General features: G+C 39.6%; 1 protein-coding gene across 2 annotated transcripts in view; it reads left to right on the top strand.

The window, feature by feature from the left end:
- The window catches only part of rtn4rl1a (reticulon 4 receptor-like 1a), a 108,105-nt gene that overhangs the window by 54,213 nt on the left and 35,298 nt on the right, over nt 1-18,594 (top strand). Inside the window, exon 1 of one of the 2 annotated variants that reach the window (XM_065260553.2) lies at nt 11,633-11,835. The exons of the other annotated variant lie outside the window; for it this stretch is intronic. Within the exon in view, the coding sequence (XP_065116625.1) occupies nt 11,829-11,835 (7 nt within the window). The 5' untranslated portion in view covers nt 11,633-11,828. Of the gene's footprint in view, nt 1-11,632; nt 11,836-18,594 lie in introns of those variants that run through there. 2 annotated transcript variants of the gene reach the window in all.

Raw genomic sequence — 18,594 nt, 5'->3', positions numbered from 1 at the left:
ACTGTAGAAATGTACAGAGGGATCTAAAAGACTGAGGCCGGACTTGCAATCACATAAACACTTCCTACATCAGGAAGGTTTGCCTTGGGAATGAACCAGAAAATCTTCTTGTACATACTGTAGGAGTTCATACAATACAGTATGTTCCTGTAGCTCAATTGGTAGAGCATTGTGTTAGCAGCCCAAAATATTATGGGTTCAATTCCCGTGAACAAAACAGATACCTTGAATGCAGTTTGTCACTTTGGATAAACGCGTCTGCCAAATGCATGAATATAAAATGGTCAAAGTCACAAATTCGCTTATACTTGTGACCTAGAAACATCTTACAATCCTAAAACTTTCTACTTGTTTTTAGGATTAAATGACAAAAACCCCACATTTTCAGACTTTTTACTTTAGGAGCCCACAGCAGGTCGTCTGTCTTGTAACTGAACAGTGTTCACTTTGGTAGGATGACGGTGAAAGCTTTCTTTTAATCCATTAGCGAGGAGTGGTCGGTAAAAGCGTGTGGAGAGTTGGCAGCTGTTTCATTGTTCTTGCCAGCTCAAAGTTGACGTCGCAGTTTAGATGTCTTGGGTTTGGAAATGGAAAGTCCAGTCGCTTTTGTGTGTCATTTATATTTGTCATACTAGGTCATTTTAGTTGACAGGAAGGAACCACTAATGTGTGCTTTAAAGCCTGCCATTATATAAAAGTACTGAAATGCGAATCATCATTAAGGCTAGTGGCAGCTATTGACTTGTTTAAAGACATGCCAACAAGGATTAAACGTTTTGAGCAGAAAGTTAGACATTACTTTTAGACGGCTAGGAAAAAGAGTGTGTATAAAAGTTTGTAATTTAAACAAACAACTTGGAAATATTGAATAAAATGCAAAGCGCTTGAAATCGCAGAAAAGAGAAGGACAGAATCTAAAGCAAAAATTTGGGACGATGATAGTAGATGAGTTGCAATACAATACTGTAACCTCATACAGTAAATAAAGAGATATTCCCAACGGGGCACGGTCTTAGCAACACCAAGTGTACATCATTGTGTATTATAAACGCACTGTATGTCACTTTTGATAACAACATATTTCAGATACATCATGAAAAATACATCAGACAGGTAAGCTCACACTGTATGTGCCAAGTAGCCTGGGGTTTAACTTTCTATGTCAAATGCTTTGGAAACTCCTGACTCCTCCTTACTGGCCTGTACCATAAAACAATCTCCATTCTCTCCCTTGTTTTGTGTCTCTATTTGTTTCTAACTCTGCTTTTCTCTCTCTCTCTCTCTCTCTCTCTCTCTCTCTCTCTCTCTCTCTCTCTCTCTCTCTTGCTCACTTTTTTGTGTGGGAGATAGACAGCAAGTGTCTGTGAGCTTTGTGATTACTGAATCGGCCATCCGTGATATACAACTCCTTCAGCTGTGCCGGCACACACACCAGGGTTTTTCCTGGCTCAAAATGAGCTGGAGGTGGTGCTATCCTGATGCACACATGCATGTGTACCGTGGGAATAAAATTCGGACATACTACTCACCTCGCCTACAGTTTTTCGCCTACTATATACTGTAGTATGGAAATAGCTGATTTGAGACGCACAGTTGGTGACTGAATTATTTCAACCGTTCATTAAAACAAATCAGTTTAAAAGAAAAATTCATTTTCGGGTCATTACTGGTCAAGTTGTGTGACAACACGAATGCGACTGCGATTTTAAAGTTTCATGCAGAAAACTATACTGTAATAATCTGGTGTCTGCAATGATTCACATGCACAACATCCACAAAATATAGCTAATATAGTTTCTAAGATGACTGCATCTGAAGTCTCTGTGGCATCAAGGCACGTCCGAATCAAATAGTTTGGTTTACTTCCTGTCTCTTGAGATACCTTTAATGTTTTGTACTACAATTCTATGCATGGGCAGGCGCAGAGAATGAAGGGATCAAGTTTGAAAAAATAAAATGCCGACCAAGAAAGTGTCTGGAGCCCAAATGTATTATTTACATTAATATTTTCACTTTTTATCCCGTTTTCATTTTCTAGCGAGAAAGTTTTGTTAGCACCTAAGTCAGTGGAGTAATGCCGCAACTACAGTTACACATGACAATCCACAGAGTACAACAACAAATAACCTGTCGATAGCCGGAGAAGGCATAACATTTGGAAAAAACCCTGCACAAATAAAGACACACACAATGCCTGAGTAACCAGGAAGATTCCTTATGTAGAGATGAAAAAGAAAAAAAAGTGTAACATTTGATTTGGTTGCTTTATATGCTTGTCGAATGCAAATTGGACCAAATTGGCAAATGCTGTCAGACTTCTGCCAATGATTCATGCCACTCCATAAACGCACCGTCACGCTCATTTTTACCCAATCCTGAACGCTAAATCAAGACAAATCGGCGTAAATTAACTACTAACCTGCGAGAGGAACAGACGTGCCCGCAGATGGTGCTATTTGGGCCAGGCTTGGGTGAATGCAATCCTTTGTAAATGTCAAGCAGAAATTGTTGGGAGTTTTTCATCAGACATGAAGGGGAGAGAGAGAAAGAGAGAGAAAATTACATAAATAAAACGAGGCAGGTAACAATCAAGGGTGGGAATTGATTTCAGAAGCCCATTCATGCGGAACACCACAGAGAATTTGCACATCAAAACAGAACAGTTTTGATTAGCACGGCGTGCGCACCAACACGTGCACATGCGCGAGCATGCACGCAAAACAAGATTGCAGAGTGATGAGAAATGTTTGTCCCACTGCTGATATCCTGAACCATAATTTAAGGCGGATGGACATTTTGTCTTTCCCTCGGGGAAAATCTAAATGAACACTGACCAAGTATGCTTCAGTTTACAAAAAAATATTGTGTCATCATTGCATAACATTTGTGAAAGTAAACAATTGACTTTTTGAGTTTATTTAATAAAATTTAAATGTAAACAAACTTTTTTTTATAATTAAAATATGGCGACACCTCGATAACTTTAAATCTTATTGTTTTTTTTTTGTGAAAGTTGTCATACATGTTTCATCACAAGACACACAAAACAAAATATTTAGAGGAACCAGAATTGGGAAAAACGAGCTATTTTTCACAAAATTTTCCATTTGGTAATGATAAGCTGTTCTCAGATCAGGGAACCATCATAGAAATATATTAAAACATAGAGACAGAGATCTGTTTGGAGTAAAGTTAGAAATGCACAGGAATCACAACACAAAGCTCTAAATAGAATAAAAGAAGAGATCCTTTCCTCATGAGACATGAGGTATTTTAAGACTTAAAAACTCAAAGTTTTAGACTTTTTTTATAAAGGTGACTAACTTATTCCCTGATGAGGTCTCGCTTGGCTTTATTGATCTGCATCAGATACAGATCTGCCCCTGAGCTTCAATGTTCAAGCCTTTGGCATCTTTTGGCAAGCATTACCTGCTGATTGGTTGCTGCCTGCCTTATGCTCACAAACAGCCTGTGCTGTGATTGGCTGAATTCTCCACCAGTCGCCAGGGTGTTTTCTGCCAATGCTCACTGCTGTTTCTAAAGCTTGATATCTAGAGTAGATATAGATGGAGAGAAAGATAGTAAGCGATCGAGCAAGAGAGAGAGAGAGAGAGAGAGAGAGAGAGAGAGAGAGAGAGAGAGAGAGAGAGAGAGAGAGAGAGAGAGAGAGACATTTCTAGTCCATATGTGTTTACAGAGTGAGGTATTACATAACCAGCACCTAAGGAACTCTTAGCAGTGCTTGTGGGAAAGAATTCTTGCTTTGCAAGACGTAGTGACTGGAGCCGAACCGCTTAATGTCAACAAACTACAAGATAATAGAGAGATAGAGCTCAGTCAATTTTAGTAGAGGTGAGGTGACAGGTCATACATTTCGGAAATTGCCCTGATAATTTTACCTAAAGATTTCAATTAAAATAATGAATTCTAAAAAATAATCAGTATCAAAGATCCACTGAAGTGCCATAAAATGTGCAGTTTGTTTGATTTGACGTAATTTCCACTGAAACGGGAAGTTAAGGGCGATTTATAGTCGTGCGTAGGTCCTACAGCGTAGCTACGGCGTAGGCTATCCGAAGCCTGTGCGTAGCCTGACGCGCACCTCACAAAATTTCTAACAGCGCGTCGGCTCTACGCGGACCGTAAGGGCTGTGATTGGTCCACCAGAACCCCTCCCGTCAGGTAAAAAAAGTGCGTCATAGGTATTTCCGTTTGAGACGGTGAAAACAAAGATGAGCCAAGTTGAGGAGTGATTTAACTCAAACTGAAACATAAGTCGCTGTTTATTTACATCCATCATTGCTGGTCTTCTCAAATTATACACAACAAGTTGCTATTTCTTCTTCGTTTGTGGGTTTACTTGCTTAGCTTCTTCTTCTGTGACGACTTCTGCTGCTACTGTGGTTACACGCGTGATTACTGCCAACCAGCGGTTTTGCGTGTGTTTGCACGTCGACGCGGACGGCGACGCACAAGTATAAATGAAAACCGACGCGGAACCTACGCCGTCGCTGCTACGCCGTAGGACCTACGCACGACTATAAGTCGCCCTTTAGGGCGAGGCATTTAAAGTGGCTCCTCCCCATTTATTTTTCATGCAATTCCAGCATCTATTGCTTTATTTATGACGAGAACTAGTTAATTTATACACAAGTTGATCAACACAATTAATCCATACACAGGTTGGGGAGGGGCAATTTGATATCTCCAATTCACCTACTGTAACTTGCATGTTTTCATGAAATTGGAGTACCCGGAGTAAACCCATGCTGACACAGGGAGAACCAAGGCTTTGAGCCGGTTCACGGAACGAAAACCAGAAACGTTTTATGTTTTGCATGGAACAGAAACTAAACCAGAAACTTTCAAAGAATATATGTTCCAGAATAGAAACGTTTATCTAAAATAATGGTAACCGGTTAATACCGTTATTTTTTTCGTTCTTTGACAAGATTCTGTATAATATGACTTGGTGAAGTTCACTTCCGGTCGTCGTTGACTCATTGGAGGAATTTGAAGCTTGCCACCAGCAAGTAGCCTACTCAAACCCAAGTCTCTAATTCCCAATCATAAGAGGTAAATATTTTAGGCTACCAAGTATCTCAAGGGGCCCTATTTTAACGATCTGAAATGCAAGTGCGAAGCGCAACGAGCAAGTGAGTTTGTGGGCGGATCTTGGGCGCTGTTGCTATTTTCCCGGCGTGAGAAATAACTCTTGCACCGGGCGCAAATCAATAAGGGGTTGGTCTGAAGTAGGTTCATTATTCATAGGTGTGGTTTGGGCGTAACGTCAAATAAACCAATCAGAACGCTATCCAACATTCCCTTTAAACGCAAGGGCGCAAGTTCCATGACTGGTTGCTATTATTATGACGGATTTACCAGGCGTACGCCAGGAGCGGTTCACAGCCGAGGAGACCCACGTTCTTGTAAGAGCAGTCAAAGACAGAGAAGTTGTTTTGTATGGGGATAGGAGAAACCCGCCCAAATCAGCGTAGGTTAAACAGGCGTGAGAGGAAATAGCCACAGTTGTCTCATCAGCTGGCATCACCATCGTTGCGCCAAGCGCTACAATGATGTCAGGAGACGGGGGAATTACAAGCTTGCCAGCATAAATCGGGCACGCCGTGTAACGGGAGGTGGATCTGCGTCCACCCTCACCGCTGAAAGGGTTTTGGGGTTTTGAAATCGGACCCAAGAAACGCAAGCAAGGTCCAACCCCAAAGTACTCTTACAAATCAAGTTCATATACATTAAGGTTTCTTATGAAAACATTTTAATTATTATTTACATAAAATAAACGTAATACAGCCACACAACAAACTTATGAAAATATTTTAATCGTTATTTGCATGAGAATTTTTTAACGCAGCCACACAATAAATAAAAACTATCACCACAATGCTCACCACTATGATTCCCCTTATCTCGTGTATTAATATTTTTAAGTGTAACAATTTATGATTTGCAAAAATAACTGTTGCATCTGTGTAGATTAGATGCAAAGTGTATGCGCGTTGTGCACGCTATACATTATGGTCAAGCATGCGCCCTTAAAATAGCATAATGAACAACGCGCCACTGACTTTAAACTTTTTTTTTCTGGTCAGTGGCGCAATTGTTTTTTGAAACTGCAAAATAGCATCAGGGATGGTTTGCGCCGGAACATGCCTATTTTTTTTCGCTGAACCGCCCAAGTTCATTCCCTAGTTTGCCGACGTGCGTCTGTGGAGGGAAAAACCCGCTGTGCGCCGGTGCAAAATACGAATGATACATGCGTCACTGACAAAGTCAATTGCGCTGGGTGCAAGATAGGGCCCAAGATGTTTGTTTTAATACTAATTAGTGGTGTAACGGATCGCAGTTGATCCATGATCCGTACAGATCACGACCCACGGTTCGGCTCACATGCGATTCGCGGATTAATATGCTAATTGAAATAGAGTGAAAGTCAATCATTTGCATGTGTTTCAAAGGCTTGCAAATGTTAACAATTAAGTGATTTTAAACAATTTAACTGCAAAAAGGCTCTAAAGTGAGCAATTTTCTTTACGCACAGACGCACGTGTGGTTGAATGTGTCCGGTCTAACTCCAATCAAACGATTATCCCTATGCCCTTGAAAGATCAAACTCTTGATGTATAAACTTGAGAGAGAGTTGCATTACTGAGTCTCATACTGTAGTCCATTAAAATACATTTGAAAATACTGAAAAAAAAACGTAATTTTCACTTTATGTGGAGCAACTGTTTATGCTGCATCTTCTTCCCGAATTGAGCGCCGTTTGGAATTCGTCCTCCATCTGTGTGTGTGCGTGTGTTTAAGTGGACTCAACAAATGTAGGCATGTCAGAATTACAGTTATGCCGCTTACATAATGTTGCCTTTTGTAATGTTTGATGACAAGATAGAGACTTGTAAATTAAGTTTAATGTCCTAATGATAAGCCTACTTATTTGTATGCCCCACAGCTGACATGAAAAGTTATTAACCGGTTCGGGAACTTAATTTTTTTGTTCTAACCAGTTCAGAAACGTCAATTTTAGGGTTGAACCGAAAACCGGAAACGTTAAAATACTGTTTCCTCCCCATTTTAAAAGGTGCAGAATGTGATAAAAATCATTGATCCATAATGGCAAAAGTGGCAGACTATACATTTTTAATCCGTATCCTATGAATGGGAATTTTGCCAGGTTTTGGTGCACACTAGTTTAACGATATCCTTATAGTTAACATATTTATACTAAAGATTTTATAATAAACATTCTATATTTTGTTCACGCCGCTAAATGCAATGCATTTTGGGATTGACAACTATAAGGTTACATGACAAAATGAGGTGTCACCAGCTTTTAAAAGAGCATCTCAATCTCTCTCGGTCGCTGAACTGGCAGAAATATGTCCGATTTGGATATGCGGGCGTGATACAATTGAGGTCGAGGGTCACAAATAATATCTGGTTTCAGATTAAGCGCCTCCGGGATGGAGATTAAGACCTCTGGGATTTTGTGGGTTCAGATAAGGGATAATTATTCAGCATATGTTCAGTAAAATCACTGAGGCCCAGCTTTACTTCCCCACCACAGTATTTGCTGCGGTTTACTCGGCTGTCATAGTTGAGCTATTTTACACTGCTGTGTCATCCATACAGTCAAAAACCATATTTTAAATAAGGAATAAGGAACGCTATTATTAATTGGGATTTTTTCCTTAAATCATGCAAGAAATTGTATTTGTTAGCCTGGTTAGGTAAATGCACACATGCGTTCTTCAACAAACAGGTGACTTGTGGTAGGGTAAAATACAGCCAAACCCAACCGCTGGGTTAATTTAACTAAAAATTTCCACATTTGACCCAACCATGGGGTTAAACAACTTTATTTTTTAGATTTATTAACTATATAGCAGCACTAATATTCCTACCTGGTCAAGTTGAGCATCGTAATGCATCTGTATACAACCAAAAAAACAATTGGCTCTTATGACCATTTTAAACGCATTCAAGTGGCCATTTCCTCTCCTTACAATGTCTCTGGTCTCACTCGTGCGGATTTGAGCCGCCCATCTGTGTATGAATATACAGTATGGACCCATTATGTATTCTGCATGTGGATCCATCATCTACTCTACAGAGCCATGATGGAAAAATCACTCGTGAGATACATTTTCAGTGGAGAAAAGATAGAAAAAGACATCGATGGAAGATGCTTGCATTAAAAAAATGGCAAAAGCCTATAGTGAGAGATAAAATGTGTTTTATTAAATTTTTATTACGACTAAGAGTGTCTTCGTGTGACTTGGAAAGCTTTGAGAGAGCCCTCCTTTATAACAGAGCTTGATTGTCCCTCTCACTCTCTCTCTCTCTCTCTCTCTCTCTCTCTCTCTCTCTCTCTCTCTCTCACTCTCTCTCTCTCTCTCTCTCTCTCTCTCTCAGTGTAACAGGTTTTGGTGTGTGAGGTCACACAGGGGGCATCTGAAAAATGATGAGCTGAAAATACCCTTTGGCAAGATATAAAACGGAATATATTGACATTATAGACATATACATGACATTGTGAATTTATTCATGTAGTTTCACTCAGATGATTAAGTCATGGGGAAACATATATTTGAACGCCTTTTTGTATGGTCATAAATGACATCTCTTTAATCTTTACTGATACTGTATGTGACCCTGCCTGTGAAATCCACGCTAAAGTCTCAATCTAATTTTAGGATGAAGTTTGATTTCACATTCATTTCAATCTTTGAAATAAGAAAAGAGTTAATCACAAAATCTAAGAAAACTATCTAAGACCAGCAAACCACCACAGTGTTTTTTTTATAGGAATACAAATATTCAGGGTTCCCACACCTTAGTTAACTTCAAATTCATGGACCTTTCAAGGACTTTCCAGGTCCAATACCCTCAAATTCAATGACTAAATATGTGGACAAGTAAGAGCAAGGTTACACCGAGTTACCTTTTAAGATACATTGTTACAGTTCCCTTTTAGATGGAACTTGCGCTGCGTCACTGCAGTGACATTTTGGGGACGCCTCCAGGGGTAAGTGTGTCTGAATGTGTATATCAAATTCAACCAATGGTGAGGCTTAACGACAAAGAGAAAGTATATCGCTATCTGAAATATTGCCAAAGATGGCGTTACAGGGACGCAGGAAGTAGGCAAGAGAGACTCAGCGTCTCTTTCCCTTCTCAGGGAACAACAGTTACATACATAACACATGAGACGTCTTCATGTGTCAAACACAACTATGCAAAAAAGCATTTTAGTATGAATCAACATTTGTATACGATATAAGCATTTAAAGCGAACAGTTTAGCATGCATGCTTAAAAGGCTAAAAAATTTATAATATTATCCTACACTACACAGGGAATAATATGGATTTTTTTCCAAAATGCTTCTTGCATAAAATAGATTCAAGCACCTTCAATGACCTGTATCTATGTATGTATATTTTCAAAAACTTCCCAGGGCCTTGACTTTCTCGCCCCAGATTCACAAACTTTCAAGGATTTCAAGGACCTGAATATTTCTTACACAATATGAGTAAATCAACTTCACAGTTTGTCAATACAGATAATGAACATGCCTAATGTCGAAACCCACCGTTGTGTTAAGTGGTGCTAAACTGTCGTAGTTCTCAGATTAAATGCTTGTCTTTTAGGTGCTCCCATTGGCCTGTTACTGTGAAGCATTCAATTTAAACAAGCTCCCTAATGAAGCTATGATTGGTTAGATTGATCAAGCGTTCAGTCTTTGAGCTGACCTCTGTTAAATACAGAAAATTGACAAAGCCCGACTTTAGGTGACTAAAACTGCCTGATTTGTGTAAAAGACAGCGTAAAGCCCCCGAGAACGCATTGCAGTCAGGAATGTGATAACCTGTGGTCCACAGGAATCCTTTAATCCTTCAGGTGTAAACACGGTATTGCACAGAAAACAAAAGGATATTAAATGCTGGGCATGGAATCGACCAAAGCAGAGAAAATCGTGACCATCTATAACAGCTGGCCATCAGTAATGCTTAAAATGTTTTGGCGTGGTTGGGGGTCTTTCTTCTATTCTGCCTTTGATTTATTTGATTCTTAGGTCACTCCTTGATCATTTCATTAACTGTTTGATGCAAATACTAACAAAATACCCCATGGAGGCTCAAATCCTGAAGCTGATTACAGTTTGACGGCCACTGCTGTGACAACATGAACACAAAATTACATTTTCTAAAGAAAATTATGATATTGTCGTCTCTAGATACTGTATGACCCAGGTTCCTTTGAGGTAGTGCTGTGGTCTAAGCATGTGTGTGTAATTTGTTAGTCCACAATGAATTAAAATCCCACACGATTCGATTACCTGAGAGGACCAAGATGCCAGCAAAGTCTGGATTGTGTTCAACAAACCAGATGGAAGTGGCAAAGATGGCAAAGAAATTAAAAGAGAGATATAAAGAAAGGATATTACAGAGAGTAAGCCATGCACTCTCGGTGGAAACCCGCTCGAACACAATAAAGCGCTGCAGCGCTTGTCACATTCTCTGTTATGATTACACTTTATTTCCCTGCCATCGATCAACATGAAGTCACATGCTTATCTTGCGTTCAGCTCTATCAACACTGTCATCTTTAAGGGCTATTTTAAGACCTCTATATATCTCAATCGCACCCAGCCCTCACAGCGTGGCTGGTTCTGCTGATAAGAATATATGACAGAACCCGGGATCGAATAAGCGAGCCGTTTGACTTTATTTATGTGTGGACGAGGTCAGGAATTTACAGATATCTGCATGCGTGCCTGTCACATCCACGCGGTTACAAGTGTTTATTGACTGATCAATCAACTACTTAGCGTATGCAGAAATTAGCGCATGACATCGCGATGACCTTTCACATGCTAATAAACTGTGGCGATGACAATCTAATAATCTGCTAGCATGCATGACGGAGCAGGCAGGAACGATGCAGAAAAAGTGTACACTTTGCCGGAGGGGACAGGTTATGAGCGGTGACTAGTACAACCCATCAGTGTGTTTTTAGTGCATCAAGGGAAAAATCTATATAATGCAGATGGCTTACAAGAGTCAAAACACATGAGTCGTTCTTAACCCTGGTGGGCAGAGGGCAGACAACGGTAAAGATAAATAATGCCAGCTTGTTTTCAAATACTAAATACAGGATGAATCACCTAATCTGGTACCATGAATTATAAATACAACATTCATTTTATACCTCTACAGTATACCTACATCAGTAACAACCTTATTTATTTCTATTTCCCTTGATATTATTAAAAACATTTGAAACAAAGGTAATACTGAGAATTGACTTCCTGGAAAAGCTATGAAGGGGAAACTTCTGAGAAATATGTTTTTGTGTGCAATGGTTGACTATTGAAACTAAATTAAAATGTACAGTATGTGTGTGGTTTAAAATAAATAGGACAACTTGTGTACTGCCAATACAACTCACCCACACTCACCAACGGCCAAGACAAACACAAGCAGTGCGGGAGCTGATAAAGTTTTTGTGAAAGCCCTGATCTTTAAAACACACACTCGCATACACACAAGGGAGGGAAATGAGGCAGAAATCTCTTGGCCTGGCATACGGACTCTGGACACAATCCTATCAGCCAGTTCCCTACGCTAAATCCCGCGGTTGAATATTGAAAGTGGGCTGTGGGGGCCGTGACGATGTGGATAATGGTTGCAGACATCCCACCCACGTGGATGCCAGAAGCCTTAGGAGACATGTACAAAACTCACACCCGCTACAACAAATGAGAGTGATGAAGACACGTAGCAGAAAAGCCTGCCATAATATGAGATGCACAGTGAGTGATCTGACTTGACTATGTGTCTTTTACTATGCATATATTCTGTATTAAAGTTTTGTCATATGCGACCCAGTCTGTCAAAACTCAGCTAAAGTTTTTGATGCGTTTTCTACATAAATCATCTTGCGTTATGTCAAAAACATTTTGTGAAAATATAACCTTGACATCTTTATTATTGTCTGAGTAAGGTCATGTCAAGTTTGAAATCAGTCAAACTTTCATGCTTCTGATCTCATGATTAGATTATGGGACTTTAGCCTGGATTTCACAGACATGGTCACATATTTAAACTCATCACGTAGCGATCACAAACTCTTCTATTCAGTCTTATGTTTGTGCATCACATCCTTATACACTCACCTAAAGGATTATTAGGAACACCATACTAATACTGTGTTTGACCCCCTTTCGCCTTCAGAACTGCCTTAATTCTACGTGGCATTGATTCAACAAGGTGCTAAAAGCATTCTTTAGAAATGTTGGCCCATATTGATAGGGTAGCATCTTGCAGTTGATGGAGAATTGTGGGATGCACATCCAGGGCATGAAGTTCCACCACATCCCAAAGATGCTCTATTGGATTGAAATCTGGTGACTGTGGGGGCCATTTTAGTACAGTGAACTCATTGTCATGCTCAAGAAACCAATTTGAAATGATTTGAGCTTTGTGACATTGTGCATTATCCTGCTGGAGGTAGCCATCAGAGGATGGGAACATGGTGGTCATAAAGGGATGGACATGGTCAGAAACAATGCTCAGGTAGTCCGTGGCATTTAAATGATGCCCAATTGGCATGAAGAGGCCTAAAGTGTGCCAAAAAAAACATCCCCCACACCATTACACCACCACCACCAGCCTGCACAGTGGTAACAAGGCATGATGGATCCATGTTCTCATTCTGTTTACGCCAAATTCTAACTCTACCATCATAATGTCTCAACAGAAATCGAGACTCATCAGACCAGGCAACCAGTCTTCAACTGTCCAATTCTAGCCTCTTTTTCCTATTTGTAGTGGAGATAAATGGTACCTGGTGGGGTCTTCTGCTGTTGTAGCCCATCATCCTCAAGGTTGTGCGTGTTGTGACTTCACAAATGCTTTGCTGCATACCTCGGTTGTAACGAGTGGTTATTTCAGTCGAAGTTGCTCTTCCATAAGCTTAAATCAGTCGGCCCATTCTCCTCTGACCTCTAGCATCAACAAGGCATTTTCGCCCACAGGACTGCTACATACTGGATGTTTTTCCCTTTTCACACCATTCTTTATAAACCCTAGAAATGGTTGTGCGTGAAAATCCCAGTAAATGAGCAGATTGTGAAATACTCAGACCGGCCCGTCTGGCACCAACGACCATGCCACGCTCAAAATTGCTTAAATCACCTTTCTTTCTCATTCTGACATTCAGTTTGGAGTTCAGGAGAACCACACCCCTAAATGCATTGAAGCAACTGCCATGTGATTGGTTGATTAGTTAATTGCATTAATGAGAAATTGAACAGGTGTTCCTAATAATCATTTAGGGTGTATTGAGTGTATTTATCATTATTAAATATTGAGTGTCTGAATGTGCTTGAGGACATACCGTAGCTCACTGTTCTCCATACAATGACCTTATAATTACCTATGGCATGATTATAGCAAAGTCATAATAAAACATTCTGGAGGTAGAGGAAGTGACATTGTTTGGTGTGCACGACTAACAGATGTGTCACATCAGTGTGAAAAGCCTCTTTAACACCTATGACTAAATGACATGAAAGAATATAAATTAAAAATCACTGCAGTGCGAAATTTCAGATTTGGTGTGAAAGAGTTCATAGAAATAAACTGTATTAGTGTTGCTAAAACATCTCCATTAATTGTTGTTTATAGTCTTACTGTTGGGATTTGAGCACCCTAATTATAAAATATTTTCAAAACGCACTTAAAAAAATTAAGGTTTTATAGCAGTGCCACAGAGGAACTATTTTTGGTTCTCCAAAGAACCTTTCAAGATAAATGTACACTCTTAAAAATAAAGGAGCATTACAATATCATAGAAGACCCATTTTTTGGCTGAATGGATCCATAAAGGACCTTTAAAGGGATAGTTCACCCAAAAAAGAAAATTCTGTTATCATTTACTCACCCTCTTGTAGTTGTAAACCTGTATACATTTCTTTGTTCTGATGATATTTTGAGAAATGTTTGTAACCAAAACATTTGTGGATCCCATTTACTTACATATAATTTTTTTCCTTCTATGGAAGTGAATGGGGTCAACGAACGGTTTGGTTACAAACATTTCTCAAAATATCTTCCTTTGTGTTCATCAGAACAAAAAAATGTATGCAGGTTTATAACAGAATATACATTTTTGGGTGAACTATCTCTTTAACTCTTTCCTTGCCAGAGTTTTAAAAAAAGTTGCCAGCCAGTGCCAGCATTTTTCATGATTTTCACAAAAGTTCAATGCCTTCCAGAAAATGTTCTTTAAATATATAAACATACAATATATCAAATAAAAGAACAGACCCCCTGCTTCAAACTGTTTTATCCTACTTTCATTATTTCTCTTTTTATCACCTCTCAAATATGGGTAGGTTACTTCAAAAACACCAAATGTTGAGCAAAAAGCTGAGATAATTTCATTTTTTGAAGGCCTTTTGATAGAGATCAGATTCAGAGCGATCCTCAAAACATTCACCGGCATACAGCAGTTTGCCCTAAGGCTATATTTTTCCAGGTTTTATAAGTTGCGTTATTTAATAAGTTGGGGTTTAATAGCAGTATTATGGATTGCCAGAAATACGTCATTGGCAGGGAAGCCCTTTCTCTTAATTGACGAGTTAACTCTTTAATGGCGAGAAAAGAGTTAACATCCGGAAAAAGGTCCTTCAGATAAAGGAAATATAGAAAATGTTCTTTAAAAAACCTTTGACTGTATGGTTCTTAGAGGAACCAAAAATGGTTCTTCTTTCGTTCCATACAGCCTGATACAGACGCTTCCTGAAACCTTGGTATGATAAGGGCTAAAGATTCTATACATCCTATACCCAGACATTATCTAGAAAGCAGTACTGTATATCACTTTTTTCATGGACAGTAAGCAGCGTGATCTAAGAGAACGTTTATAGAGAGAGAATTAACCACCTGACCAAACAAATTCAAAGTAAACATGCATTTCATTACATCTTGTGCACACACACAGTTTTTAACTCCCTCCTGCATTTATAAATTGGGACCCTTGGGCTCTCCATACGTTTAGCATTTACACCTGTAGGACATTGAATATACTCACACACACTCACTCAGTGATATTTAAAAATAACTGAGCTCTGCTATCCATCTTCATTAGCTGGTGGGACTGAGATATGGCGCAGACACTCTCAACAGTTAATAACATGAAAAGCACACCACGGGCCACGGGGAAAAACAGCACGGGAAAGAGAAAGCTATTAATATCCAAACACACACACACATACACAAGCGTAGTATGTACTGCCATGTTCAGCATCCAACACTGCTTTATACACATCATAACAAACATCAAAGGGAGGCTGTGTGACCTTCATCCATGCTTCTCAACATAATGAAGTTGTGTTTGGTAAACAGTGTATACTACTCTGATACCATTTCTTAACAATGCCACAGCACATTTATGTAAGGCTGTCGCTCAGCAGATGTTCATTTCTTATTCAACTTTAATTACTGTTATCACATTCCAATGCAATTCAATCCTGAATACTTCAGGCTTACAAATGAAACACTGAAATGTTTATGCATTCACCTCTGTGTGCAATACATCTAGAGAATTGCATCTTGGGTAACATGGAAATGTTAACCCTAATTGTTATCCGTTCATTTTAGCTACAATTTGAAAAAAGGGAGACTGACCCCGCTGAGATCATGCATCAGACACTGTTTTATCAATTCTTTATTCTGCTTGTTGTCTATCGCCACCATCTCTTTTTCTTCACTTTCTCATTTATATCTCAGTGGGCGAGTGAGGTTTGCTCTGACCACCAGTGTGGGTTGCGAGTTTGTGGTGGCGTTTTTCCCGCTGGTTCATTATGTACGTGCGTGGCAGATCCGCAGATCTGCGGCAGAGGTCTCAGAAATGCTTTCTTAGATTAATCTCCCCTGATGCAGTTCAGTCGAGATTACATCGCGAGCCAGCACACGTTCCAGTACTGAGTCTTTTCCAGCAGTGCTTCTGAAGCAAGCGCACATACAGGGTGGAGGTCTGGTCTTAAAAGATGGGCAAAATTTTGTTTGAAGAATAGAACAGTGCTTTGCAGAGTAAAATTTTGCATGTATGCATTTAGCAGATGCTTTTATCCAAAATTCATTACAGTGCATTCAAGCTATACATTTTATCGGCATGTGTGTTCTCATGGAATTGAACTTGTAACCCTTATGCTGCTAATGCAATGCTTTACCAAATGAGCTCCAGGAACACTCATACTGTAAATTGACACTGGCTAATGTAAATATAAAAACAAATTTGAACAACGTTTAATAGTGCATGTTTAATGGGGCCATTACGCACCATGTGTAGGTTGATGCCTACTTTAGCATGCAATGTTTACTCGATAAGATACCCATTCCGGTAATGGGCAATACTGAAAATTGCTTTGGTAAGAAAGTGTCTACTAAAAACAAGATGTGAATAAATTGCAGGGGTACCGAGAGAATTCTAGCAACTTTCTTTCAGCTCCACCAAACATGAATTTACTTTTTCACAACATCCATTCTGTTAAACAGCAGCAGATCAAACGGTGCATGAAGAGCCAATGCTCCTGCAGCATACCTATAAGTCTATACGTTGCAACATTCAGCACACCTGTATATTGTTTCGTTTTCTTTGCTTGTCTATCGTTTCTTTAGCCGATAAGTTAGCTTAAAAGAATGCCACCTTGAAATGCCCATTACAGGTGATGTAAGCATGTGCCCAGCAGCTGCCGGCAACCCAACCGTAAATGTCACTTGCCCCTCAGTCCTGTGGTGTCGGTCAATGTGAGAGAAAAACAGAAACAGGGGGAAAGAGAGAGAGAGAGAGAGTGCATGTGGGTAACACAAACCAAGGGCATCATAATACCTGCTATCATTATTAAGCACAAAATGAGTCATTACTGCATCGTAATGAGAAAAAATGCTTTAATAACAGAAGGCTATGCAAGTAAGCCCAGATGGATTCTCCAGACTTTTTCCCACGTTTTCCGTTTGGAAGAGACATCTGTGGAATTCTGTGGTATAAATAAGAAATTATACAATGTGTTATATTATTCAGAGTACTCGCTTGTATTGGTGCATAAACGCGTGATGAAATTAGATTTAATAAACAAATATGTAAGGGGTGGGTGATGTAAAGAAATTTGTGAGTGACAGTCATGCCAAATCTGCTGAAATTTTTTAAAAACACAACGATAAACTTGCATTTGATGCATATTTAACACAGCAAGCAATAGCCGTTATTTCGTGGTCTAGTGTAGCTATAGAAGCAGTTATGTTTAACCCACTTCCAGCCAACATACATATGAATTTGGTTACATGTCGTTTTTTCCGAAATAACTTGCGAGGTGTATGATATTCCATAATGTAAGCAAAGTCAACAGCGATTACAAGGTGTTTGGTTTCATTTATTTATTTACACAAATTAGTTTTAGCCTAGACATCTGGGCTGTGTTTGGGCGGCTATCACTGTGCGTTCACACCAGACGCGGTATAGGCAGCAAAAACGCACTGTTCGCACGAAGTTGGACGCTTGAACATTTTGAGTTTACTCTCTTAATCCGCGAGTGAAAGCCGTGCGTGAAATTCTAGTCATTCGAGACATTCACTGGGAAATTTGCGTCATGGGAGGGGCTTCTTCGGTCCCTGTAATCACCTCACTAATAGAGCAAGCTCCTGATTGGTTAAGATGGCACAGACATCTGCCAAAGTTCAGATTTTTCAACTCGCGCGTTTCCCGCGGCAATGCTCAATTTGCGCGGTGCCATTTGTGCGTAGCGCACCACAGGATGCCTATTCACATCTTTGCATTGACTTGTAAATCACTCGTGCTTGTCGCCTCTTCCGCGTCTGGTGTGAACGCCACATTAGACTTCTTTATGCAATGCAAAATTGGGATTCTGTTCTGGGTTGTTGCTTACTTGCAATCACAGTGCACTGTTGCATCACGACAATAAGTCTTACACAGGCAAGCGTCACAAATATATATATGAAAAAACTAGTTTTGGTTACAAAATAGTTATTGGTGAGACTTTGCAGTAGCATTTTTTGTGGGGCATGTTGAAGCTGTGTTGGAAAAACAGCAGGTGCACTTTAAATGGTAAAACTTGCATCAGCGATTCGATATCGCCTCCCACACAAACAGCAACATTTGCCTTACTAGTAAAGCGAGGCACTTATCAAGGAAGTCTTCAAGCCCTGCGGGAGTGAAGAGTGATTTAGCCTTAAAAAAAGAGAACCTGGTGCCTTATCGTTTCACGCTAATCTGATCTCAGGTCTGTGTGCTGCCTCTGTTGTAGACAGGTGAAATACTCAGAGAGGTTTTCTTTGATCGCTCAGGTGAATTGACTGTGACCAGCTAAAGTAAACTCTTACCTAACTTTAACAACTGAATTCATATTATAGAAAGTTTCTAAATTGGCAAGGGGTTGTTGTAATATCAGCTAATTTCTACATCCTTATCTCTTTATTGAGTGTGTGTAGCCTTGAGATGGAAAAACAAAAAACATAATTTGAAAAGAGATGATGAAAAACAGGCAGCA

Source organism: Paramisgurnus dabryanus, chromosome 10, assembly GCF_030506205.2.
Source record: "Paramisgurnus dabryanus chromosome 10, PD_genome_1.1, whole genome shotgun sequence".
Lineage (NCBI taxonomy): Eukaryota > Metazoa > Chordata > Actinopteri > Cypriniformes > Cobitidae > Paramisgurnus > Paramisgurnus dabryanus.
Note: the sequence above shows the minus strand (reverse complement) of the source record. Positions and strands in the feature narration are given on the sequence as shown.